General features: G+C 45.4%; 1 protein-coding gene across 4 annotated transcripts in view; it reads right to left on the bottom strand.

Annotated features, from left to right (window-relative positions):
• SPECC1L (sperm antigen with calponin homology and coiled-coil domains 1 like) overlaps positions 1 to 27087 on the bottom strand; it is a 169806-nt gene that overhangs the window by 107191 nt on the left and 35528 nt on the right. For 3 of the 4 annotated variants that reach the window (XM_037823453.1, XM_037823456.1, XM_037823454.1), the window contains exon 2: positions 13886 to 14075. In XM_037823453.1, the coding sequence (XP_037679381.1) occupies positions 13886 to 14038 (153 nt within the window). In that variant the 5' untranslated portion in view covers positions 14039 to 14075. Of the gene's footprint in view, positions 1 to 13885; positions 14076 to 22379; positions 22463 to 27087 lie in introns of those variants that run through there. The other variant, XM_037823455.1, reaches the window with a different exon arrangement.

The raw sequence follows: 27087 nt of genomic DNA, 5'->3' as shown, positions 1-27087 counted from the left end.
CTGCCCATCACCAGCCCCATAGCCCAGAGCTGCCCCAGACAACCCAGTGTGACGGAAGTGCTTCAAATAACAGGCACACACCACAAAACTGGGCGTGGACATTAGCCTTCCCTGCAACCTCAGCTGATTGTCCCAGAGTTGGGAAGGTAGAGCAGTGTGAATTAACAAAGCCCCATTCAGCCATCATTTCAGCAGACTGGGAGCATCCCTACACAGCCCAGCAGCCCAGAACTGCCCTGGGGGGACGGCACTCACCTGTGACATAGCACAGTCATCCCTCAACAGAGGACCCGGGGTGCACGGCCTGGAAGAGGGGCCCACTTGCAAGTCTCAGGAGCCATACGCCAATACCAAGGACTTGTGGGTCAGTGGCAGAGACAAACTGTGGCAGGACTGAACTGAAGGATTAGACTATTGCAGCAGCTTTAAAACTCTAGGATCACCAGGGAGATTTGATTGTTAGAGCCACCCCCCACTCCCTGACTGCCCAGAAACACGCCCCATATACAGGGTGGGCAACACCAACTACACACGCAAGCTTGGTACACCAATTGGACCCCACAAGACTCACTCCCCCACTCACCAAAAAGGCTAAGCAGGGGAGAACTGGCTTGTGGAGAACAGGTGGCTCGTGGATGCCACCTGCTGGTTAGTTAGAGAAAGTGTACTCCACGAAGCTGTAGATCTGATATATTAGAGATAAGGACTTCAATTGGTCTACAAATCCTAAAAGAACCCTATCAAGTTCAGCAAATGCCACGAGGCCAAAAACAACAGAAAATTATAAAGCATATGAAAAAACCAGACGATATGGATAACCCAAGCCCAAGCACCCAAATCAAAAGACCAGAAGAGACACAGCACCTAGAGCAGCTACTCAAAGAACTAAAGATGAACAATGAGACCATAGTACGGGAGATAAAGGAAATCAAGAAGACCCTAGAAGAGCATAAAGAAGACATTGCAAGCCTAAATAAAAAAAAATGGATGATCTTATGGAAATTAAAGAAACTGTTGACCAAATTAAAAAGATTCTGGACACTCATAGTACAAGACTAGAGGAAGTTGAACAATGAATCAGTGACCTCGAAGATGACAGAATGGAAAATGAAAGCATAAAAGAAAGAATGGGGAAAAAAATTGAAAAAATCGAAATGGACCTCAGGGATATGATAGATAATATGAAACGTCCAAATATAAGACTCATTGGTGTCCCAGAAGGGGAAGAAAAGGGTAAAGGTCTAGGAAGAGTATTCAAAGAAATTGTTGGGGAAAACTTCCCAAATCTTCTAAACAACATAAATACACAAATCATAAATGCTCAGCGAACTCCAAATAGAATAAATCCAAATAAACCCACTCCGAGACATATACTGATCACACTGTCAAACACAGAAGAGAAGGAGCAAGTTCTGAAAGCAGCAAGAGAAAAGCAATTCACCACATACAAAGGAAACAGCATAAGACTAAGTAGTGACTACTCAGCAGCCACCACGGAGGCGAGAATGCAGTGGCACGATATATTTAAAATACTGAGTGAGAAAAATTTCCAGCCAAGAATACTTTATCCAGCAAAGCTCTCCTTCAAATTTGAGGAAGAGCTTAAATTTTTCACAGACAAACAAATGCTGAGAGAATTTGCTAACAAGAGAGCTGCCCTACTGGAGATACTAAAGGGAGCCCTACAGACAGAGAAACAAAGACAGGACAGAGAGACTTGGAGAAAGGTTCAGTACTAAAGAGATTCGGTATGGGTACAATAAAGGATATTAATAGAGAGAGGGGAAAAATATGACAAACATAAACCAAAGGATAAGACGGCTGATTCACGAAATGCCTTCACGATTATAACGTTGAATGTAAATGGATTAAACTCCCCCAATTAAAAGATATAGATTCACAGAATGGATCAAAAAAAATGAACCATCAATATGTTGCATACAAGAGACTCATCTTAGACACAGGGACACAAAGAAACTGAAAGTGAAAGGATGGAAAAAAATATTTCATGCAAGCTACAGCCAAAAGAAAGCAGGTGTAGCAATATTAATCTCAGATAAAATAGACTTCAAATGCAGGGAGGTTTTGAGAGACAAACAAGGCCACTACATACTAATAAAAGGGGCAATTCAGCAAGAAGAAATAACAATCGTAAATGTCTATGCACCCAATCAAGGTGCCACAAAATACATGAGAGAAACACTGGCAAAACTAAAGGAAGCAATTGATGTTTCCACAATAATTGTGGGAGACTTCAACACATCACTCTCTCCTATAGATAGATCAACCAGACAGAAGACCAATAAGGAAATTGAAAACCTAAACAATCTGATAAATGAATTAGATTTAACAGACATATACAGGACATTACATCCCAAATCACCAGGATACACATACTTTTCTAGTGCTCACGGAACTTTCTCCAGAATAGATCATATGCTGGGACATAAAACAAGCCTCAATAAATTTAAAAAGATTGAAATTATTCAAAGCACATTCTCTGACCACAATGGAATACAATTAGAAGTCAATAACCATCAGAGACTTATAAAATTCACAAATACCTGGAGGCTAAACAACACACTCCTAAACAATCAGTGGGTTAAAGAAGAAATAGCGAGAGAAATTGCTAAATATATGGAGACGAATGAAAATGAGAACACAACATACCAAAACCTATGGGATGCAGCAAAAGCAGTGCTAAGGGGGAAATTTATAGAACTAAACACATATATTAAAAAGAAAGAAAGAGCCAAAATCAAAGAACTAATGGATCAACTGAAGAAGCTAGAAAATGAACAGCAAACCAATCCTAAACCAAGTAGAAGAAAAGAAATAACAAGGATTAAAGCAGAAACAAATGACATAGAGAACAAAAAAACAATAGAGAGGATAAATATCACCAAAAGTTGGTTCTTTGAGAAGATCAACAAGATTGACAAGCCCCTAGCTAGACTGACAAAATCAAAAAGAGAGAAGACCCATATAAACAAAATAATGAATGAAAACGGTGACATAACTGCAGATCCTGAAGAAATTAAAAAAATTATAAGAGGATATTATGAACAACTGTATGGCAACAAACTGGACAATGTAGAAGAAATGGACAACTTCCTGGAAACATATGAACAACCTAGACTGACCAGAGAAGAAATAGAAGACCTCAACCAACCCATCACAAGCAAAGAGATCCAATCAGTCATCAAAAATCTTCCCACAAATAAATGCCCAGGGCCAGATGGCTTCACAGGGGAATTCTACCAAACTTTCCAGAAAGAACTGACACCAATCTTACTCAAACTCTTTCAAAACATTGAAGAAAATGGAACACTACCTAACTCATTTTATGAAGCTAACATCAATCTAATACCAAAACCAGGCAAAGATGCTACAAAAAAAGGAAAACTACCGGCCAATCTCCCTAATGAATATAGATGCAAAAATCCTCAATAAAATACTTGCAAATCGAATCCAAAGACACATTAAAAAAATCATACACCATGACCAAGTGGGGTTCATTCCAGGCATGCAAGGATGGTTCAACATAAGAAAATCAATCAATGTATTACAACACATTAACAAGTCAAAAGGGAAAAATCAATTGATCATCTCAATAGATGCTGAAAAAGCATTTGACAAAATCCAACATCCCTTTTTGATAAAAACACTTCAAAAGGTAGGAATTGAAGGAAACTTCCTCAACATGATAAAGAGCATATATGAAAAACCCACAGCCAGCATAGTACTCAATGGTGAGAGACTGAAAGCCTTCCCTCTAAGATCAGGAACAAGACAAGGATGCCCGCTGTCACCACTGTTATTCAACATTGTGCTGGAAGTGCTAGCCAGGGCAATCCGGCAAGACAAAGAAATAAAAGGCATCCAAATTGGAAAAGAAGAAGTAAAACTGTCATTGTTTGCAGACGATATGATCTTATATCTAGAAAACCCTGAGAAATCGACGATACAGCTACTAGAGCTAATAAATTTAGCAAAGTAGCGGGATACAAGGTTAATGCACATAAGTCAGTAATGTTTCTATATGCTAGAAATGAACAAACTGAAGAGACACTCAAGAAAAAGATACCATTTTCAATAGCAACTAAAAAAATCAAGTACCTAGGAATAAACTTAACCAAAGATGTAAAAGACCTATACAAAGAAAACTACATAACTCTACTAAAAGAAATAGAAGGGGACCTTAAAAGATGGAAAAATATTCCATGTTCATGGATAGGAAGGCTAAATGTCATTAAGATGTCAATTCTACCCAAACTCATCTACAGATTCAATGCAATCCCAATCAAAATTCCAACAACCTACTTTGCAGACTTGGAAAAGCTAGTTATCAAATTTATTTGGAAAGGGAAGATGCCTCGAATTGCTAAAGACACTCTAAAAAAGAAAAACGAAGTGGGAGGACTTACACTCCCTGACTTTGAAGCTTATTATAAAGCCACAGTTGCCAAAACAGCATGGTACTGGCACAAAGATAGACATATAGATCAATGGAATCGAATTGAGAATTCGGAGATAGACCCTCAGATCTATGGCCGACTGATCTTTGATAAGGCCCCCAAAGTCACTGAACTGAGTCATAATGGTCTTTTCAACAAATGGGGCTGGGAGAGTTGGATATCCATATCCAAAAGAATGAAAGAGGACCCCTACCTCACCCCCTACACAAAAATTAACTCAAAATGGACCAAAGATCTCAATATAAAAGAAAGTACCATAAAACTCCTCGAAGATAATGTAGGAAAACATCTTCAAGACCTTGTATTAGGTGGCCACTTCCTAGACTTTACACCCAAAGCACAAGCAGCAAAAGAGAAAATAGATAAATGGGAATTCCTCAAGCTTAGAAGTTTCTGCACCTCAAAGGAATTTCTCAAAAAGGTAAAAAGGCAGCCAACTCAATGGGAAAAAATTTTTGGAAACCATGTATCTGACAAAAGACTGATATCTTGGATATATAAAGAAATCCTACAACTCAATGACAATAGTACAGACAGCCCAATTATAAAATGGGCAAAAGATATGAAAAGACAGTTCTCTGAAGAGGAAATACAAATGGCCAAGAAACACATGAAAAAATGTTCAGCTTCACTAGCTATTAGAGAGATGCAAATTAAGACCACAATGAGATACCATCTAACACCGGTTAGAATGCCTGCCATTAAACAAACAGGAAACTACAGATGCTGGAGGGGATGTGTAGAAATTGGAACTCTTATTCATTGTTGGTGGGACTGTATAATGGTTCAGCCACTCTGGAAGTCAGTCTGGCAGTTCCTTAGAAAACTAGATATAGAGCTACCATTCGATCCAGCAATTGCACTTCTCGGTATATACCCGGAAGATCGGAAAGCAGTGACACGAACAGATATCTGCACGCCAATGTTCATAGCAGCATTATTCACAATTGCCAAGAGATGGAAACAACCCAAATGTCCTTCAACAGATGAGTGGATAAATAAAATGTGGTATATATACACACGATGGAATACTACGCGGCAGTAAGAAGGAACGATCTCGTGAAACATATGACAACATGGATGAACCTTGAAGACATAATGCTGAGCGAAATAAGCCAGGCACAAAAAGAGAAATATTATATGCTACCACTAATGTGAACTTTGAAAAATGTAAAACAAATGGTTTATAATGTAGAATGTAGGGGAACTAGCAGTAGAGAGCAATTAAGGAAGGGGGAACAATAATCCAAGAAGAACAGATAAGCTATTTAACGTTCTGGGGATGCCCAGGAATGACTATGGTCTGTTAATTTCTGATGGATATAGTAGGAGCAAGTTCACAGAAATGTTGCTATATTATGTAACTTTCTTGGGGTAAAGTAGGAACATGTTGGAAGTTAAGCAGTTATCTTAGGTTAGTTGTCTTTTTCTTACTCCCTTGTTATGGTCTCTTTGAAATGTTCTTTTATTGTATATTTGTTTTCTTTTTAACTTTTTTTTCATACAGTTGATTTAAAAAAGAAGGGAAAGTTAAAAAAAAAAAAGAAAAACAAGAAAAAAAGATGTAGAGCCCCCTTGAGGAGCCTGTGGAGAATGCAGGGGTATTGGCCTACCCCACCTGGATGGTTGCTAACATGACCACAGACATAGGGGACTGGTGGTTTGATGGGTTGAGCCCTCTACCATAAGTTTTACCCTTGGGAAGACGGTTGCTGCAAAGGAGAGGCTAGGCCTCCCTATGGTTGTGCCTAAGAGCCTCCTCCCGAATGCCTCTTTGTTGCTCAGATGTGGCCCTGTCTCTCTAGCTAAGCCAACTTGAAAGGTGAAATCACTGCCCTCCCCCCTACGTGGGATCAGACACCCAGGGGAGTGAATCTCCCTGGCAACGTGGAATATTACTCCCGGGGAGGAATGTAGACCCGGCATCGTGGGACGGAGAACATCTTCTTGACCAAAAGGGGGATGTGAAAGGAAATGAAATAAGCTTCAGTGGCAGAGAGAATCCAAAAGGAGCCGAGAGGTCACTCTGGTGGGCACTCTTATGCACACTTTAGACAACCCTTTTTAGGTTCTAAAGAATTGGGGTAGCTGGTGGTGGATACCTGAAACTATCAAACTACAACCCAGAACCCATGAATCTCGAAGACAGATGTATAAAAATGTAGCTTATGAGGGGTGACAATGGGATTGGGAAAGCCATAAGGACCACACTCCACTTTGTCTGGTTTATGGATGGATGAGTAGAAAAATAGGGGAAGGAAACAAACAGACAAAGGTACCCAGTGTTCTTTTTTACTTCAATTGCTCTTTTTCACTCTAATTATTATTCTTGTTATTTTTGTGTGTGTGCTAATGAAGGTGTCAGGGATTGATCTAGGTGATGAATGTACAACTATGTAATGGTACTGTAAACAATCGAAAGTGCGATTTGTTTTGCATGACTGCGTGGTATGTGAATATATCTCAATAAAATGAAGATAAAAAAAAAGAAACACTAAAAAAAAAAAAAAAAAAAAAGAGGCATTGACGAGTGTTCTGCAGGGAGAAAGGAAAGGACACTGGACAACAGATAGAAGCTGCGTGAAGAAATAAAGCTCTCCGGTAAGGATAACAACACGGGTTAATATAAACGCTATATCGTACTTTTGGTTTGTAACTCTACTTTTTACTTCCTACAGGATCTAAAAGGCAAACGTGTAACGGCCTCACAACGTGTAAGCATGTAATTTGCAACGAGAACTACACAGAGGTGGGGGTGCAGGAACATCATTTGTGTACAGGATTGAAGTTAAGTAGGTATCGGAACCAACGGGAACGTTACAGACTTAGGATGTTAGATTTAAGCCCCATGGTAACTACAAAGAATATATCAGAGCAAATGCAAGGTCAGAGACACAGAAGTTAGAGGTTAGTTGGCTGGGGGTGGGAGGCAAGGGGAAAGGGGAGTTAATGCACAGTGGGTGGAAGGTTTCTGTTTCGAAAGGGGAAAGTTTTAGGAATGGAAGGTGGTGAGGACACATTCAGTGGGATTAATCACTGGGGAGGGGTTGGGATGGGAAAGCTTATGTCGTATAAATGTTCCCATAATAAAAAAAAAGAAAGAAAAAAAGAAAGAAGCAATTAAAGAGACTGACAGTTAAATGCTGTACATGATTCTGAACAGGGTCTAATGAGGGGGGAGAAAAGGCTCCAAAGGACATCACTGGGACATATTTTAAAAATGGAATTGAGAGTGTGAGTTGTATATCGATGCATTAGTGCTTACTTGGTAACTGTACCTGGGGTGGTTACGTAAGTAAGCAGCCTTGCTCCCAGGAAACACATGTGGAGTGTGGTATGTACAGCCTACCCTCAAGTATTCCGAAGAAGGACAGACAGACAGACAGACAGAATGATACGGCAAATGTGGCAAAATGTTAAAACTGGTAGACATGGGTGAGGGGGGCAGGTATGTGGAATTCTCCAAATGGGGTTAGTATCATTTTTTAACGGTCCTCTAAGTTTGAAAGTACTTCAAAATTAAGAGTTAAAAAAGAGAGAGAGAGAGACTTTATCCATGGTGGGCGGGTGGGAACAGGGGAAGAAGGGACGAAGGTGGGGAGGGCCGCTTCTCTGGGTGCCCCTTACAGATGGTTCCAACTTCTGGAACCGTATCAGTGCCTTGCATACAAAAAATAAAATGAAATAAAATAGAAATAAATAAAATAGAAAATAAAACAAAATAGAAAATAAAATATATAATAAGACAAAATATAAAATAAATAAAATGTAACATACAATAAAATAAAAAATATAATATAAAATAAAAAAATAAAAATAAAATAAAATAGAAAATGAAATAGAAAATAAAAAATATAAAATAAAATAGAAAATAGAAAATAAAATAAAAAATAAACAAAATAGAAAATAAAATAGAAATTAGAAAATGAAATATAAAATAAGATAAAATATAAAATAAAATGTAAAATAAAATAGAAAATAGAAAATAAAATAAAATTGAAAAAACAGAATAAAACAGAAAATAAAATATAAAAAAATGTAAAATAAAATAAAATAGAAAACAAAATAAATAATAAAATATGAACCCCCAAAAGGAATACAGTAGGAACTAATGGACCTAATTATTTCAAATGGCTAACACCGGCGGGCAGAGGGTCCTACTCCAAGGAGTGACAGTAAATCCTCAAACCCTCAGGCTAAAGATGAACCGGTGTGAACAAATACCACACTCTGGCTGGTAGATGTGTTATCTGCGGAGGTGTGGGCAGGCCCCTGTGAAGCTCCCGTCTGCAGGTTCTAGAACAGGAAATAAGTAAATCCGCCCCAGGTACCGGAGGCTGAGTTGCTCACTGCTGGAGAGACATGGATTCCAGCTGCAGAGCGTGCAAAGGCCACTGTGAGCCTTGTGTGGACTGGACCTGGAAGCATCCGCGTGAACTCACGGGTTTTACCAGAGAGATAACCAGCCACAGAAATCGGTATGGATGAAGGTGCGTGCACACTCGTGCGTGTGAGTGTGCGTTTCCTACCCCGTCCCCTGGAGGCCATGAGCACTCCCAGCCAGCAGATCTCGGCTGCCGAATCCCCCTCCACCAAGGGGAACAAGGGCTCCTTGAAGAGATGGTTGATTCCAGGGCTCGGAAAGCACAAAACTTCCTGCTGCAGAAATCAAGAGAGTGCTCAAAAAATAACAGGAACCTGTCAGAGAGACACGGCTCGAAGGGCCTCCTGCTGGCCAGACCGGGGACATCTGAGCATCAAAATAAACCACGACACTAACAATTTCAGCCCACTGAATAAGAATCCATTCGCCCACGTTGATATAAACAAATATATAAACAAGGAGCAGTGAAAAACTCTTCCTTTTAGTAAAATGTAGGAGGGATGATGGAATTAGAAAAGTACTAATGGATTCTGGAAAGAATTATCGGAAGGTGCTAAAACTTGGGTGAAAGTCTGTTGAGAAAGAGGATATTTACCTGGTCTCGAGCATGTCCAACAAGATACTTATTAATTATAACAGGCATTGCGGTAACCTGATGTGGAGACACCGAGCAAACGCCACCACTCCTCTAAGTTGACCTCCCGGGTCACGGGGCAGACTGACGTGTGTGACTCCGGAAACGCTACACCAAGGACACACGCTACACCAAGGACACACGCTCCCAGGCCTTTCCTGCCCCGAACACCCAACCCAGGCCTACTCATGAGGAAACGTCTGACAAGCCCAAATGTGGGGAGCAGTAGCAAACAAGCAGTCTACAGTCTTGAGAAATGTCAAGGCCATAAAAGACAAAGGCTGGGCAACTATTCCAAATTTAAGGAGAATGAAGAGCACAAAACTAAATGTAATACCTGATTCTGAATTGGATCCTAGATCAGGAAAAACATTTTTTTTCCTCCTTTGCTATAATGGACATTATTAGCACAAGTGGTAAAAGTTGATTAAGGCCTCTAGATTAGAAATTCTATTATATGAATGTTATATATGGTTAAAAAGAGAATGTCTTTGCTTTGTAGGGAATATAAATATTTAGCAGTAAAGGGGCATAATATCTACCATGTATACTCAAACAGTTAAGAAAATTATGTGTGTGTGTGTGTATACGTATATAGAAAAAATAATAAAGTAACCATGATAAAAAGTTAATAATTGGGAAATCTTGGTAAAGGGTACACTGGAATTCTCTGCCCTTTAACTTACTGGTAAGTCTAAAATTATTTCAAAATAAAAAGCTTTGAAAGAAATAATTTCATCAGAGACTATTAGGGTTAGACAGGTCTTAAAAGATCTTCCAATGCAAGTAGCTCTTGGATGCCTCGATCCCAAAAAATGACCCTGGCTCCTTGCTTGAAGGCCCCGGCAGCCGAGAATACACCTCCTAAAGCAGCCCGTTCAATCTGGAAAGCTCCAATGAGAAGAATTTTTCTCTCACCAAAACCCGTCTGACCCTGCTCCGTGGCTCACTGCTAACAGAAAGGTAGGTTTCAAGGCATGGCCTGTTCCCAATTTGCTCATCGCAGTTCTTTCTTCCTTCCACTCAGTGATTTAATCCTTGGCCGTGTTACTCCAGGCACGAGATCTGGCTCTTCCTTGGCCTGTGCTCCAAGGCACAGGTAAAACTGATAAAACCCGTAGCTTCCTCTGCAACGTCGGCCAGGTATGTGTCAAATCCTGGATTTCAAAAGGTCTCTGAGGCTTTTGTGGGACAAACTTTCAAACTCATAACATCCCAAATTAAATAGTATTTTCCCTCCCAGGTCAGCTCCCCAGCCCCATCACCACAGTCTGCTTTATTGTTCCACCATTATTCTAGTCCCTCCAGGTTGAAAATATGGTTCCTTAACCTTTCATTTCGCCGTTATGTCAGACTTACAGAAAAGCTGCAAGAATAGAAAAAGAATTTCTATATAACTGTTAACCAGATTCCCTAAATGTTAATATTTTATCCTATTTGCTATATCTTCCTCTCTCTCTCTTTATGCATATGTGTATGTGTACAAATATACACATGCAATTTGTACATATTAAATAAATAAAAGGTTAAGTTCAGACAGATTGAAGGTCTAAATATGAGCTGCAAAACAACAAGACTTCTAGGAGAAAATATAGTAGACTATCTTCTTGGCTTTGAGATGGATAAAGATTTCCTAAAACACACACAACCACCACCACCATAGAGAAAAAGCTGATAAAAGTGGACATTAAAATTAAGAGCTTCTGTTTATCAAAAGATACCATTAAAGAAGCAGAAAGAGAAAGCACAGTGAGAGAATGTACGTGCAACACGTACAAATGACAAAGGGTTCGTATCTAGAATAGGTAAAGACCTATAAATCAGTACAAAAAAAGACACTGCAGTAGAAAGAATGCAAAAGGCATGAACAGGCACATTGCAAAAGGAGATAAATAAATGGCCACTAAACACACAAAAAAAAGGTTAAGAAAAGGGGCTCAATCTCACCGTAATAATGCAAATGCACATTAAAGCTGCTACGCTATCCCACGGCACCCCCGAATGGCTAGAATGAAAGGACCCTCCCGTCCCACCTGCCCGTACCCCCACCCACCCCCAGAACTCCTGTAAGAAATCAGCCCACAGGGTAGAGCCAAGGCAGGGACAGGCAGCAGCCGCGTGACGGCACAGGGCAGCGACCAGCTCTGCTCTACAGGGAAGCGTACTCACTCTTGGCAGCGCCACATCTGAGCCCCAGCCGGGCTGAGCACTGGCTCCGGCACTCTGCAGAGTGAGCCTTCGAAGGCACTGCCTGCCGCCGGCCAGGAGGCCACAGAGGAAGGCAGGAGGACACAGCCAGCGGCCAGGGACTTGACCTGTCCTCCAGCCAGGTGAGTGACAGGTCACCCCGCTGCCACCGGCACCGCGCTCCGAAATCCAGCATCCAAGGAACCGGTTAGGGCAGATGAGGGTGTCACACGCGACACGGTGGCAGCAAGGTGGCTGGGGGTTGACTCAGACTAACGGAAGGAGGACAAAGGGAGGCCCCTGGCGCCACCCCCGGGGCCGCTGGTGACACTTGGAGACCCACCGGGGCTGCAGACCGGGTTCAGTTTTGACGGCTCTGGGACAGAAAAACCAGCATTTCCTGCTGGATCTTTCAACGCATATAAGGAAGTCCCCCAGCAGCTGCTCTTCTGGGGAGCTTCTTAAAACAAGGCGGGCATGTTCTCTCAAAGCCCTGCCTTGACAGATGGCTTTTGTGCAGCTTGTATTTCCAACAGTGCTTGGGTTCTCCCTCTCAGGCCGGCAGAACCTCTCTACAGGATTTCTCCAGAGTGTTCAAGTTTCTACCCCAAACACTCGAACTCTGAAACAAACAAGCCAAGCACAAACAAACTCTGGGTGAGAAAGGCTGGAAGGTGACAACTGCAATGACATCTAAGAACTGACCGGTGGACAAATGGCAGGGAGTGACTTTGGTGCTGAGGCTACCCCACGGGAAAACGGTTACTTTCAGCAACTAGCCCTGGGTGGAGAAAAGGTTCTAGAGCTCACTGATAAAAACGCTACGGCCCGTCATTTACTAAGCACTTACCATGTGCCGGGCTTTATGCTAACCACTTCCGTAGGGAACCTCATTTAATCCTGAAGCAGTGACGGGGTGCAGGTCTGTCTGCTCCCCAAGCCCACGAGCTAAACAATTACTACCCTGAACTAACAAGCACTAAGCCATTCTCTAGAGGAGTCTGAAGAAAACCAATCACATTCGTGTTAAGCTGGTATTGCCCAATTTTAACTCGAGTGCTGGACTGGCAGTCGGAAGAAGAGAAACAGTGTACGGTGTGTCAGGGGGTGCAGTGGGAACGAAAACACCTGTCCAGGGGTTTCAGAAACGCCTAGCTGACATGCTCTTTCTTATCAAACCTTCCCAGGTGGGCCAGTTTGGATGTATTGTCCCCCCCAAAAAAAGCCACATTCTTTGATGCAATCTTGTGGGGCAGACGTATTAGTGTTGATTAGGTTGGAACCTTTGGATGATTTGTTTCCATGGAGATGTGACCCACCCAGCTGTGGGTAACACCTTTGACTGTATTATTTCCATGGAGGTGTGGCCCTGCCCATTCGGCGTGGGTCTTGATTTAATCACTGGAGTCCTATAAAAGAGCTCAGACAGAAGGAGCTTGCTGTTATATCCAAGAGAGGCATTTTGAAGGCAGCCATTGAAAGCAGATTTTTGCTACTCCAGATTTTTCCTGGGAGAAACTAAGAGAACACTCCCAGATGCCTAGAGAGAAACATCCTGGAAGAAAACCCTTTTGAAACCAGAACTCTAGAGCAGATGCCAGCCATGTGCCTTCCCAGCTAACAGAGGTTTCCCGGACACCATTGGCCACCCTTCAGTGAAGGGACCCGATTGCTGATGTCTTACCTTGGACACTTTACGGCCTTAAGACTGTAACTTTGTAACCAAATAAACCCCCTTTATAAAAGCCAATCCTTCTCTGGTGTTTTGCAATCCGGCAGCATTAGCAAACCGGAGCACCAGGCTAGAAGGAATATTTTCCTACTTGAAACGGCTCACCCTCCTTTACTGATGTCTAGGGCGTTTGACAGTTTCCGCTTGAGTGTTATTTATTCAGGCGTGGGGCTCACCTCCCTCTATCAGCCCCCCAAGCTCTGAGGGGACAGACTCTGCCTCCAGCTCACACCAGCACAGAGCCTCGCACAAGGGGGTGCCCGATTATTTGTCCCAGGACGACGTCCATCACTAGGTTTCGTTCATAAAGACGAACCAAAAATACCAATTACGGCCACCGTCGCGGGAGCTCTCGTCACTGCACCAGCAGAGGCTGGACCCTAGACACTGCCTATTTAATGCACTAAATGTCATGGGAAAAGTCCCTCCTCTAAAATCCACCGCATGGTGGCAAACCATCACATCAATACCTTTGACAGTGACGTGGCCGTTCCAGGTTTTACAAGTTTGCCTCCGGTCAGTGCTGAACAACTGTTTTCGGGCTTGGTTTTTTCTGCTGCTTGGGTTTTACTTATCCCAGACACTTTAGGCCCTGAGCCAACACTCCTGCTTGCTTTCTTCATTCTGGGCTGCCTCGTCGTGATGCATTTACGAGCAAATCTGCGGAGAGAAATGGAAGTGCACTGAGAACAAGCTTGGAGTGACGCTCTTTCAAAATTTGTTTCTGAAAATTTTCTGCCGTTTGGTAAATAAAAACATTTGCAAGCTGGATGCCCCTCTACAGAACATAATCGTTGAAAATGTCTTAAACTTGTTCATCACAATGCACCTTCTTTTCAAGGCTCCATCCTTGAATACTGCTAATTTGAAATTATTTGGGGCATCCTAGTCCAGGCAGTGCAAAGAGTACACTAGATCTTTAATGGAACTGACTAAATATTATCTTCAGCACTTAACGAAGGAATTCTTAATTTAGGAAATACAATTCAACTTCTATGAAGTAGTTACGAACATTCTCTGCAATCAGTGCAACTAATTGGAATATTTGATCCAGGTGTCAACTTTGGAAATAATTACATAATAAAATTTTATTTTCCAGCAAAAAAAAATTTTTTTCCTCCTGGCATCAGGAGAATTTGCCATTTTGCAGGCACCTAGGGGTGATCAAAATTCCCAAACCATCTAGTGCAGTCCTAATTTCAAATATTTTGTTGTGATAGCTCCACATTAGCCAGCAGAATATCCCAGAAATCTCAACATTCAGATGTAAATATATTTCCCGGTACACCTCTTTTATCAAGAGGTGGCATAAAGATTCTTTATCAGAACATGAGCCCCGATTTTTGGATCAGAAAATAAGGCGAGTCTCCACATCTGGAAGGAAGATGATAACAATTCTTCTACCTAACGTGGCTCCAACTTGATGTCAAAGCTGAGAGGCCCGGCTTTAATAAACATACATTTATTAAATAAAAGAGAAAAGCAGTCTTTATGGGAACACACTTGGAAAGACGCCATGCTGCGTTATGGGGAGAACAACAATGAAAGCCTGATATGAATTTAAGGCGATTTACAAATGACAACTCTGAGAAACCATGCTGAGCACAACAAGGTGGTTCTATCTTCCAAATTGTCGACCCACCAACTAATAAAAATAAAGAGGAACTTAGAAAATAACCGTTGGAGAAGTATAGCCTCGTTCTAACAGCCTTCCTAAATGTTTTACTAGGCTGTGAACAAACACTCCAGCTTTACTGACCCTTGGGAAAATGGAAACTGGAGCAGCTGGTCTGGTGGTGGGAATCGTGAGACGGGGTGCAGGGAGGCTCCCGGCTCCCCCTCAACGTGGTGACGCTTTGGCGAGACAGTGAGACCCCGGAGATGGCTCCTTCTAGACATCCCCTGCCTGCCCCCCCCTCCCCGGCCATCCCTCTCGGAACATGTTTTATCATTTATCCATTACTTTCATTACTTACTACTTACCGCCCTTTCGCTTTCTGCTTCCCTCTTCCAATTTGAGCGATCCTCTTTCTAGTGCAGCCCACCCTTCTCTCACCTAGGGGCTGAGGGAATGAGACTGGGTCCACCCGAAACTCAAGGCCCCGGAGAAAATTAATGTGAGTTCCTAAGAAGACTTTCCTTCAACTTCTCGCTTTGTCTTTTTATTTATCTTGTAACTGACTCTCTGCAGTTGCCTTCTTCTCTCCCCCAAACTCCCTCTCCCACACCTCTCGGGCCCCCTGCCCACTCCCCCAGCCCGTCCAATTAACCTCCTCCAGATCTAGAGGACTTTCCGCGATGATAAAATGTCCTGTGCATCTGGGCTGCCCCACGTGGCAGCCTCGGGCGGCCACGGGGTACCCGAAATGCAGCCGGTGGGACTCAGGCGCTAACTTGTAAACTGTATTTCATTTTCATTTATTTAAATTTAAATACTGGCATGTGGTTGGCAGGGGTCTTTAAGAACAAACTACAATTCCCCAGGGAATCTCGGCTACGATCCCCACCTGGAGCCTCCTGAGAGCCCACTGGGTCCGTGCCAGGCTGGGGTGGGGGTGGGAAACCAGCACGGGCGACAGCATCTCTGGGGGCCGCAGGTGGGGAGAAGGGGCGAGGAGGGGAGTCATGTCCCCAACCCGCCCAGGGATGTCACAGTCTGTACTGCTCACCACAGGGGGCCTGGCTCCAGGGGGGAGTAAAAAGTAGCTCTCCTCGCAAAATCTCTGCAGCTCCTTCTCTGTAGGTGTTGATAATCCACCAAGGACGCCACATGTTATGTCTCAAATAATATTTCTTAAAGCTTTGGAATAGACGCCCTGCTCCCAATGTACGAGGACAAACAGCGACGGCCTCCGCGGGTACCGGACGGAAGGGCCCGGCACCCCTGGGGACTGAGGCCTGGACCCAGCCCAGGGCTCGCCCAGATCCCACACCCTCCCGCTGTGCCCACGGCCCCCAGAGCCACCAGACACCCGAGCTGCTGCTGGAATGTGTGATTTGGATCTCCTCAACTGTTTTACGAGCTATAAACAAAAACAGAACCACCCTGAAACTGTCTGGGCCCAGCTCGCCCCTTCTATATTTACCAACTTGTCGTCCGGGTTATTTTGAAGGTACTTACTTATTACCACATTAATATTTAACATAAGGTCTCTTTTTTGTTTTTGAGAGCTGAAAATGTACTGCCAGGTCCAGATCGCTGTGTATTAAGCTATAGCTGTCAGAGTAAGATTCTTGGATATAGTCACATTAATTTGAAATGCCTCGTACTTGTTTATGTATGGTAATTATCTGCAGGGCATGGTGGGGACACAGTGTGCTCCTTGACAGAGAGGAACCCGGGAGCCTCCTTGGGCTTCCACTGCCGTCCCGCAGGGTGGCGGAGCTCTCGCCAGGGCGTCCGGCCTCCCGGCTCCTCGGCCCTGCCAAAGCCAACCGCACGGCCACAGCCACACGGGAAGGGCCACGGTTTCCTTTTCATCTACAAGGATGAAAAACCTGCCTACGAAGGAAAACAACCAAAGGGCTATGCCTTACCCTCCACAGATGGTAGATAAAATACTATTTAAAACTCAAACCACTCACTGAGAAATGGAAAACATTCTGGAGGCCGTTTATAGGAAATTTCCTGCACAGAGCCATTGACAGGAGATCTTCTGGTGACGCGTGCCCACAGTGGGGGATCCTGACTCCTGAGCAGGGGTGACATGATGCGCCTCCTTGCAGCAAGATGTGATTTATCTTAGCGTGTGCCAAGGCAAGCCAAATACCCAGGGCCTGGGAGCCGGCAGGCAGGACGTGAGTAATTACGTGGGCACGTGGAGATCAGGACACAAACCTGATCTACCTGCAAGGAGCTCATGGCCTAGAGGAAGACACGAGACGCATCAGTGGAGAGTGGCCAGGTCTCGGCCTTTGCAAGTTCCTCTGAAATCCAAGGGTGCAGTGGGGGCAGAGTGCTCCAGCCCCCAGTCCTGCCGGTGGGAGAGGGGCAGCGGGCACAGCTCATGGGGTGAGAGAGCCTGGGCCCAAGGGATGGGCTCCGAGCACTCAGCGTGGCTCCCACACAGAAATGGCAAAACTAGAACTCCCGGGAACGGGCTGAGTGGGCTGCCGAGTGCCACCCAGCTTCATGGGACACAGGATGGCAAGGTGGAGATGGATCGGGGGCAGCACGGCCCTGCAAGCAGACAGGCAGCGCCTGAAGGTCAAGACGGGCTGGCGGGGGCATGGAAGGGTGACTGGGGCCCGGGAGGAGGCTGCCCTTCCCGGCAATCCCCGTCCCAAAGCCAAGCTCAACACCCCAAGCAAGACTCCCCCTCCTGCCCGGTGGCTCTTTGACTGCTTGAAGGCCACCACTGTGGGCCTCTGAGTCTGCCTGGCTCCCCCACCACTTGGCAGATGCCGGAACCTTCCGTGCCCGTCAGCTGTGGGGGCAGCGGGCACCTCCGAGCTGGACACGGCACACTCGACAGACCTGGTCTGGCCCTCACGGGGTCCCGGGTGGCTGTCCCCTCCCTCATCTAGCCGCCTGGCATCTCTGAACTCAGTATAAGAAAACAGAAGTCCCTGCTGTCCCAGGAGCTCTGGGGGTGCAGAAGGAGCTCACCAAATACCCCAGGCCTTCAAGTCTTTTTCACACAAACTACTGCTTTTCTCTTTTCCCCCCATAGTTTGTTATGAAAATTTCAAACACATAGAAATGTTGAAGGGGTTGTACACTGAACACCCCACACTTCTCCTTTTCGTAGCTGTGTGATTCATATCTTGAAAATAATTTACACTTGTGGCTGCCAAAAAATTTGTTTGCTTCTGATTCAACTCAAGGTTCCAGCCTTTGGGATTTTTGAAGATTCTGACTCTGACTTAAAACACGTTAGTTCTCCCCCCTTATGAGTGTTGTCCTCTATCTAAGTCACTTGATCACTTGAAATCCTGACCTCCAGATGAATGAGTCTCCTTGGCGATGTGGGACATGGATTCCAGGAATGAGCCTGACCCTGGCATCGAGGGACTGAGAATCCCTTTTTGACCAAAAAGGGGGTAAAGAAAGGCAACAAAATAAGGTTTAAGTGGCTAAGAGATTACAAATTGAGTTGAGAGGCTGTCCTGGAGGTTACTCCCATGTAAGCTTCAGCTAGATATTCCAAATGGCCACAGTATGATGAGCCCAAGTCAACTGCAGTCCCGAAAACCCTAAAGAATACCCAGATCCCTACCTGAGACTCTATAAAAAGTTTCACTCGCTAAGTTTATTCTTCAAAAACTGAAATCCTCCAGGGAGCTCCTATGCCAGCTAAGTTTCAAAACCTAGAGGCAACAGCCTCTTCAAGAACATCCACCAGATGTGTCCCCTTTTCCTACAATGTCGACACCCCTTTTCAACATGAACAGGTTAGGGTGGTCACTGCCTGGACATCCCTGAAGATTGGGAAAGTGATTAAACTAGAGGAAGGGGGAGCACAGACAAGATGGGATTTAACAGAGGATTATGAATACTGAATCTGTATATAATTTTCTTTCTCTTAGCTGCTAGGTTATTAGAATAGCTAGAAGGAAAGAAGTGAAATAGTGGAACTGTAACCCATAGCAACCTTTGAAATTTGTTCTATAGCTACTTGTTAAATTCTAATTTGAAAGTGATCACCTTTTTGTATATGTGTCATAGTCACAATAAGGAGATAACTGAAACGAGGGTGTTGTAACTCATAACATTTTTGGAAATTCCCTATAAAACTACTAGTTAAATCATGCTTTGAAAGGTATTACCTTTTGGCACACATGTTACAGTTCACAATTAGAAAATAACTGAAACCGTGAAACTGTAAACCATAACATTCTTTAAAATTTGCTCTCCAACTATTTGTTAAATTGCACTTGGAAAGTTATCACTTCTATGTATATACGTTATATTTGACAATAAAAAAATACGATTGAAAATAAAAGAGGTTGGTCTTAAGGAATCTCTAAGGTAGCTTCTGACACCAAAAACTTACAATTCACTGTGACCCAAGTAAACCAACGATGCTCAATGGGACGAAGTGCTGGAAGACCCCGTCTTTCCAAGTCCCTGGGAGCCACCCCTCCAGGTCTCAGACACGAGAGCAGAGCACAGAACTCCAGGGGGCCTGGGGTGAGCCCCAGCGTCACATCGCTCCCATCACCTGCTAACCGCCACGCGACTCGGTTTCCCCTCTCATAAAGAGGAGTCGCTCAGCCTAACTTGAAGAGCACCTGCACAAAACTGCATGGGCAAACCACTGAGAACAAAAACCATGACACCCAGCACCAGCTCCTGGGAAGTGATTTCCAGGCTCCGAGGCCGGGGACGGGGCACACTGACCCAGGATTGGGGACGGCAGGTGATCTCAGTGATTCAGGAACCTCACCCTCCCCAAGCACCCGCCCAGGAAGGACACCCTCAGCAAGTTTTAGGATGAGGTCCCAGGAACTCGGGCGTTTATCCTAAGTGCTGGAAGAGGGGCAACACAGGCCGCCCTGGAAACCAGGAGGGACCCCTGAAGCCATCCCCGCCCCAGGAGGCACAGTGGGGACCGGGGACCCTCCTGGGGCAGCGGCAGCCCCTCCCCCCTGCTGTCACCCCAGGACTGCAGGATCTGGTCTGGCCACGATTTTTCCTTCAAACACCCCCCAATCCGCCTCTTTTTTCGTTATACAAGATGCCGTGCCTTTAGAGGCTGCTTAAATTTAAGTTAATTGGTGGATATTTAAAAATCATCTGCCCTTACTTTAAAATCCAGCATCCCGGAGCCTGCCCCACCGGGTGGGATGCAATCTGTCACCTTGGGCAGTTACTCAAGCCCTCTGAAACCTCAGTTTTGTCACAGGTACAAGGGGCTGGTCCTCACAGCTCCCTCACAAAGATGTCAAGAGGAATCAATGAAATAACAAATCCAGAGTGCTCTGCAGAATGCCAGCACCCAGTAAAGAGCAGGTAAATGCTAGCTATGGTCATTGCTAGGAGAACAAACCACCTGCCCCGACTATGACTGTGCCTTAGAAACAAACAAACGCACACACGTCAACCCAAAAGACACTGTGAGAGAAACCCTTTATAAGCAACCACTGAAGACACTTCTTCCTACTTCCTCTAAATGATGGTGCACGGATATCAACACACAATGCTAGCTCCTGGTTCTTTCCCACTGAAAATTATATGTAGGAAATACTGAAAATTATATATTTCAGTGGGGAATTTCCCGGATGATAATCAGGAGACCCGGATTTCGGACCTAGGCCTGAGGCGGCCTGTGGGACGTCAGCAGCCCATCCTAACTCCGCGAGTGAGGAGGGTGGACTCGGAACTTCCTTTCAGAAATTCGAGAATTCGATTCCACTGTTTGTACCTTCGGAATCATGAATTAAAGTCCCCCTTTTTTTTTTCCGTAAAAAAGAAAACTGCTTATTAGCCATGATTCTGTGTCTGTCCGTACCCCACCGAAAATCCAAAAAGGGCTTGGACCCAAGCAATCTAAATAAATTTCTCTTTCTTATCTCACAAATTCTGAATTCAAAAACGTAGAGACCACGGTAAGGTTGCAAGTGACGGCCAGGCTAAACACAGCAGAGACCACGCTGTCAAGGGAAGAGGGCCACGGAAGAGTCGTTCTTAGAGAGGCTGCAGGTAAACGTCACTCAGTGACTCGAAACCGATCGGGAAAAATAACACGGGGTAGCAAAAGCCAAACAAAACACTGAAAAGCAATACAGCAATATGTGTTTCCATTAAATAAAGCATAGTGCAACACACGGACCCATGTCAACTTTTTTAAAAAAACCTTCTTCTGGTGAGTTGTAACTCGTTTGGAAAAGTGCATTCCAGGAATAAACTTTAAAGACAGGCTTGGGGCGGGATTCCATGGAAAGCGCCAAGGACTATTCGGAAGGAAAATCTGAACCTTGTCATGTCTCAGACCTGCAGGAGGGCAAGGGGCCTTCCCGGGCCTGGGTCTCTGCCTCGCCTGAAACCACGTACGGAAGTCCTGCACGCCTCAAAAACACCCACACCCACGGCACAGTTTTTAAATGCTTACTTTTATTATAACACGGTATTTGCTGTTTTTTTTTTTTAAAGGCAGGTTTCAGTTTCAAAGTCCTAAAATTGGTGTGTGGGTCTCCCGAAATCCATGATACAAATTCTGACTTACTGAGGAAAGACGGGGTGGCGTGCACTTCTCTTCCGCCCCCACCTCCAGCCCCTGGGGGAGGCCCATCACCCTCGGGTGCTCTCCCGTCCTGGTGCCACCCGCATCCCGCAGGTTGGGTGCAGGGAAGCCAGGCCCGCGCGGAGGGGCCGGGGCCCGGAGGGACTGCTCGAGCTGGCCATGAGGGGGTGACGGGAAGTGGGCCACGTGGTCCCAGCGGAGGCTGGGTCAACAGTCAGACTGCACAGGACTGGCCTAAAGCAGCCGAGTCGGAGTTGAAGGACAAAGAAGGTCTTAAAACCTAGGCTCTGTGAAGGGGAGAGAGGAATGCAGAGGCTGAGAGAGCTCGCTGCGGTTTCAATAGGAGAGCGAGCTGCCCGCCTGCCGCTGCCAACGTGAAAGGCCCACTCTTCACCCGCGTGGCACCCGCCGCTGAGGCCAGAATCCTTCCCGTTAAAGGAAGAGGAGACACGGGTTAGGCAGGTGGGCAGCTGGCCCAAGGTTCCAGCGCTTTCCACCGACCCACGACTGCTAACAGATACGAGGCTGGCAAAGGGAGTTAACAATCAACAACAAAAACACAAAGCCCACGAAGCGGCACGATGCTTTGCCCACTTGTTCTGGCTACGGAAAAGCCCCTGCATACCAACCAACGTATGATTTCTCTCCATGGTGCTACAAGATCTAGCAGAAGGAGGCACTCAGAAACAGTGAGAACCTTCCCGAATTTTTCAAACTTAGGACTATCCAAGTCTCCTCCGTACTGCTTTTCAAAGAATAACAGAATACGAAACCTGACCTTCCGCCGAGACCCCGGCAGATCCATTTCTGGAGCTCTCTTTCCTCTCTTCTCAGTGCAAGCTGCTGAAAGGGCCGTTGAACGACTGACAATACTTAACATTCCAGACGAGTGACAAGGCTGGACAGGGACAGCCTCAAAGAATTTCTGGCTACAGAATGCAAATGGTTTTTACAGATGTAGTCCAAAACAAACCGGTTTTCGAAGTTCAAACTGTCAAAAAGCAAGAGATCTGCAGTCTCCTCTGGCCACTCCCTCCTCAGCCAACATTTCTGAATATTTACAAAAAGAAACTGTTTTTGTAAAGATTCAAACCCTTCAAACCATGCTATGCTCAGACTTCTGGCAGGCAGTTACAAACTCGTACGATACGGTATTCAAAAAATTAACAGTGGACCCTATCTTTAATCCAAAACATCAACCTGATATATTTTTACGTTTATGACAACTCTGTTCAGAAGTACAAAATCAAACATTTTCTTTTGTAATTTCACTAATGCTGCTAATATAATGATGTAAAAAAAACTTCTTTAAAAAGAAGCTTCAAGTTTTAGATTCAAGAATGTGCTTGCCAGTGGCCCAGAGGAAGTCTTTCTGAACTGAACAAAATGAAAAATATATTAGGATTCAAATTCAGTTTATGAAAGATGGGGTTGTCTTTCAACAGGCAGTTCACTGGTAAGAAAAAAAGATAATTAATTAAAAAAAATACTAAAGAGAACATTTCGTGCATCTGCTGAGCATAAGGCAGTGGTCATTAATGGTGGGCAATTTTGCCCCCCAGGGGACATGTGGAAATGTCTAGAGACATTTTGGTTTCACAGCTGGGGGGAGGGGCTGCTGGCATCTAGAGGGCAGAGGCTGGGGGGCTGCCTGTCACCCCACAATGCATGGGAGGGACCCTGCGATTAAAGAATTTCTAGGCCCAAATATCCACATGCAGAGGGCAGGAGACCCTGGTGTAAGGGACTGGCTTAAACTCGGGGGTCGGGGGGGTTTCATAACGTAAAGAGGATCTCGTGTGCCACAGACATGCTGCCGAGCTGAGGAAGCCACAGCCCTGGCGGTGGTCAGAGCCGAGAGACAGAAGGGAAAGTCTGTGCCGGCCCTCCTCATTCCCTTGGATTTGCACCCACGTTTCCTGGGGACGGGCACACAGCCCAGAGACGGCCTCACTCTCTCGGAAACAAGTGTGAGAAGGCCCACGGGGGCTCACGTTACCTGTGCCCACCTTCCATGGTCCCCCGGCTGCCCGGCCCAGGCCAACAACCCCAAATGGGTGGCCCAATCCCCTGTTCTCGGTCCCTCGGAAACCTCTCTTGCAAGAGGGAAAGGAAGGCGCTAAAACCTGAGCCCGCCAGCTTCTGCACTGTGGATCTTCACATCCATCATTCTGCTCAATCCTCCTCCATCTTGTGAAGTGGTGGCATCATGAGGTCCATTGTAAAAAAGATCGCAGTTGGGACATGAAGGGCTGCGGGCTGACGAGGTTGAGCCCCCCAAACTCCATGCCCCTGCCCCCACGGCTAGGTGACTCCCTCATCTCAAGGGGTAGCCTGTGCTGTGAGCCTAGAGAGGGCCTTGGGGGGCTCCATCTTCTGAGGCATTGGAGCACCCCCTCCCTCCACTGCCCATCCAATTCCAGCTCTGCTTGCGTCGGAGAATGAGGGCTTGATGGCCGCCCCCCTGACGTCCTCCCTGCCTCCAATCCCTGCTCACCACCATAGCCCCTCCGTGCTGCAAAGCACAAACCCCATGGGCAACCCTCCCCACGGGGAAGGCCTCGTGGCCCAGGTCCAAACACCTGTGCGATGAGTGCGTTCCCCTCACCTGCCCCTCACTTCCCATTTTATCCACGTGCACATCCACGCACTGTCAGATCCCCGGCTCTTGCTCGGGCTGCTCCCATCCCTGAGAGCCGTTGCCTCCTCTTGCCTGAGAGATGCCTCTCTGGAGGATTCCGTGTCCTTCCCTCCCAGCGCTCGCCCAGCGGGTGGTGTCCATGCAGTAGCTGGGGCACACTCAGGAGGAAAACGTACCGGCTGGCTGAAAGGCTCACGTAACCGGGTGTGCTGTTTTACCGGGTAACTTGGGGCCCGGCATGCAACGGACCCTCAAATGGGGAAGAAGGGGAAGGCGCAGGGAGAAGAGGGGGCAGCCGGGACGCCAGGGACTGGTGCCGAGATTCCATGTGGGGCGACGGAAGAGATTTGGTCACGGACAGAGTGGCCGGCAGCACAGCGAGGTGATGACTCCACAGCCCTGAGCTGCACACTGGAAGGCGGTTTCAGTGGGAAATTTAGGGTTGTATTTATGTCACTGGAACGAAAATAAAACATCAAACCATAGAAATGTACAACACGGATGTGAATCCTAATATAACCACGGACTGTATTTCGTAATGTAATTATAATAATATTGGTTCATCGATTGTAACAAAGGTGGCACACTAATTCAAAATGTTAATAACAGGGAAAACTGTGTGTGTGTGTGGAGGGTGTATATAGGAGCCATGTACTTCTCTGCACAATTTTTCTTTAAACCTATACCTGCCCTCATTTTAAAAATAAAATTTAATAAAGAACATGAGCACCAACATGCAGAGTGCACTGCTGACAAAGGATATGGGCAAACTCGACAAATAAATTCATTAACTTCCCCATGAGGGACATGACTCCCAGGGGAATGACTCTCCCTGGTGACGTGGGACATGACTCTCAGGAATGAGCCTGGCCCTGGCCACAAGGGATTGGAAATGCCTACCTGACCAAAAGGGGGGAAAACGAAAGGTAACAAGCTGAGGTCACATGGCTGAGACATCCCAAATAGAATCGAGAGGCTCTCCTGGAGGTTTCTCTTATGCAAGTGCCAGCTAGACACCCCAAATGGCCACAGTACGCCATGCCCTTACCAAAAGGGGTCCCCAAATACCTAGGTCCCTACCTGAGAGTCTATAAAAGATGCACTCACTAAGTTTTATCTCTCAGAAACTTAAATCCACCAGAGTGTTCCTATACCAGGCAAGTCCTAAAACCCAGAGGCAACAACCTCTTTAAGAACAACCAGATGCAGCCCCTTTCCCCATGCTGTTGACACCCCGTCTTGATATGAACAAGTTAGGGTGTCACTGCCCAGACACCCCTGAAGATGGAGAAAGAAAATAAGTGAGAGGAAGGGGTAGCAACAAACAAGATAAGATTTAACAAAGGTCTGTGGATACTGAAACTATGTAATTTTATATATATATATACATATTTGGATGCTGGGGTGTTGGAAGGGCTGGAAGGAGGTAAATGACACGGTGAAACTGCAGCCTATAGCATCCCTAAGGATTTGCTCTATAGCTGCTCGTTAAATTGTGCCTTGAAGGACTTCACCTCTCTGTATCTACCATGTATTGCATAGTAAGAAAAGAACTGAAACTGTGGAGCTGCAACCCACGACAATTTTTGAAATTACCTGTGTGACTGCTTGTTGAGCTGTGCATCGAGAGTTGACACCTTTCTGCATGTAAGTTATATTTTATCATAACGGAAACGGCTGAAGTTGTGGAACTGCGACCCATGACATTCTTTGAGATTTGCTCTCTAACTACTTGTGAAATTGCACACTAAATGCTATCACTGTTACGTACATATGTTAAAGTTCATAATAAAAAAAATGAAAAGAAAAAAAAAAAAAAAGGAAATGGGCAGAAGTCTTGTGCCACAACCAGAAAGAATATTTAGCCCGAGTCCCCTTCCTGACGGTCGATCCTGCACACCCACAATCCCAGAATGACCCCCCCAGGCAGGTCTGTCCCCCTCACAGCAGACCCTGAGCTGGCCCCCCTGCCCAGTGCGACCCCTGACCCCAGAGTCGGTAATCACAAATCCCCCCATCCTGCAAAGTCCGTCTCCAAGGACAAGCCCACCTCCACCTGTGCGGAGTGAGCTCTGCCCACATCTCCCAACCACGCCGGGTCTCTCACGTCACGCAGCCCCCAGCACTGGAGTTTTTACCTCCCCCACCCATTTCACCACCCCCTCCCACGGGCCTCACTCCAAATGCACATCCACGGACACCAGGCCGCGTGGACAGCACTTGGTAAGCGTGGCGGAAGTACAACTGAACACCGGAGTGACGGACACAAGCGGAGCTCGATGGGAAGAGCCTGTGTCACGGCCGGAAGGGACAGGCCTGGCAGTGGCAGAGCCTACGGCTTCCTGGCGGGTGGGTCAGTCACCTTTTACACAGATCAGGCCCGTTTAAGACATCCCATAGCTGAGTCTACAACTTCTACCCTGTAATTAGCGCTAGGATGAGCAGGTAAGTGGGAAGCCGTGGAAAACACTTCCTTCTCAGGTCAAAATGTCACGGCCACCCTTCCTGGTTAAAATGTTGAAACACTCCATATACATCAATTACACGGATTTCACGGTTATTAGTGTAGGATGGTATTTACTGTGTCTTTAATGCATGAGTAACGTAATGCGAATTTCAAGCAATAAAGTTCAATTATGTGTCAGAATCTAGATGCAATGTAACCAGGCAGGTATTAAGAAAACACCACGAGAAGTAAATATGTTTCTTCCTAAAGATTCACTCCAATTTAAAAAAATAAAACTAGGTAAAAATTCAGAACAATATTACATGCTATAAAAAAAACTTGAACTTCAGTGAAAGGTTACACGTAGCAGATGCTAAGAATTATAGATTATCATACAAA

The sequence above is a fragment of the Choloepus didactylus genome (assembly GCF_015220235.1).
Source record: "Choloepus didactylus isolate mChoDid1 chromosome 23 unlocalized genomic scaffold, mChoDid1.pri SUPER_23_unloc1, whole genome shotgun sequence".
Classification (NCBI taxonomy): domain Eukaryota; kingdom Metazoa; phylum Chordata; class Mammalia; order Pilosa; family Megalonychidae; genus Choloepus; species Choloepus didactylus.
This window is presented reverse-complemented; position numbering and strand designations above follow the sequence as displayed.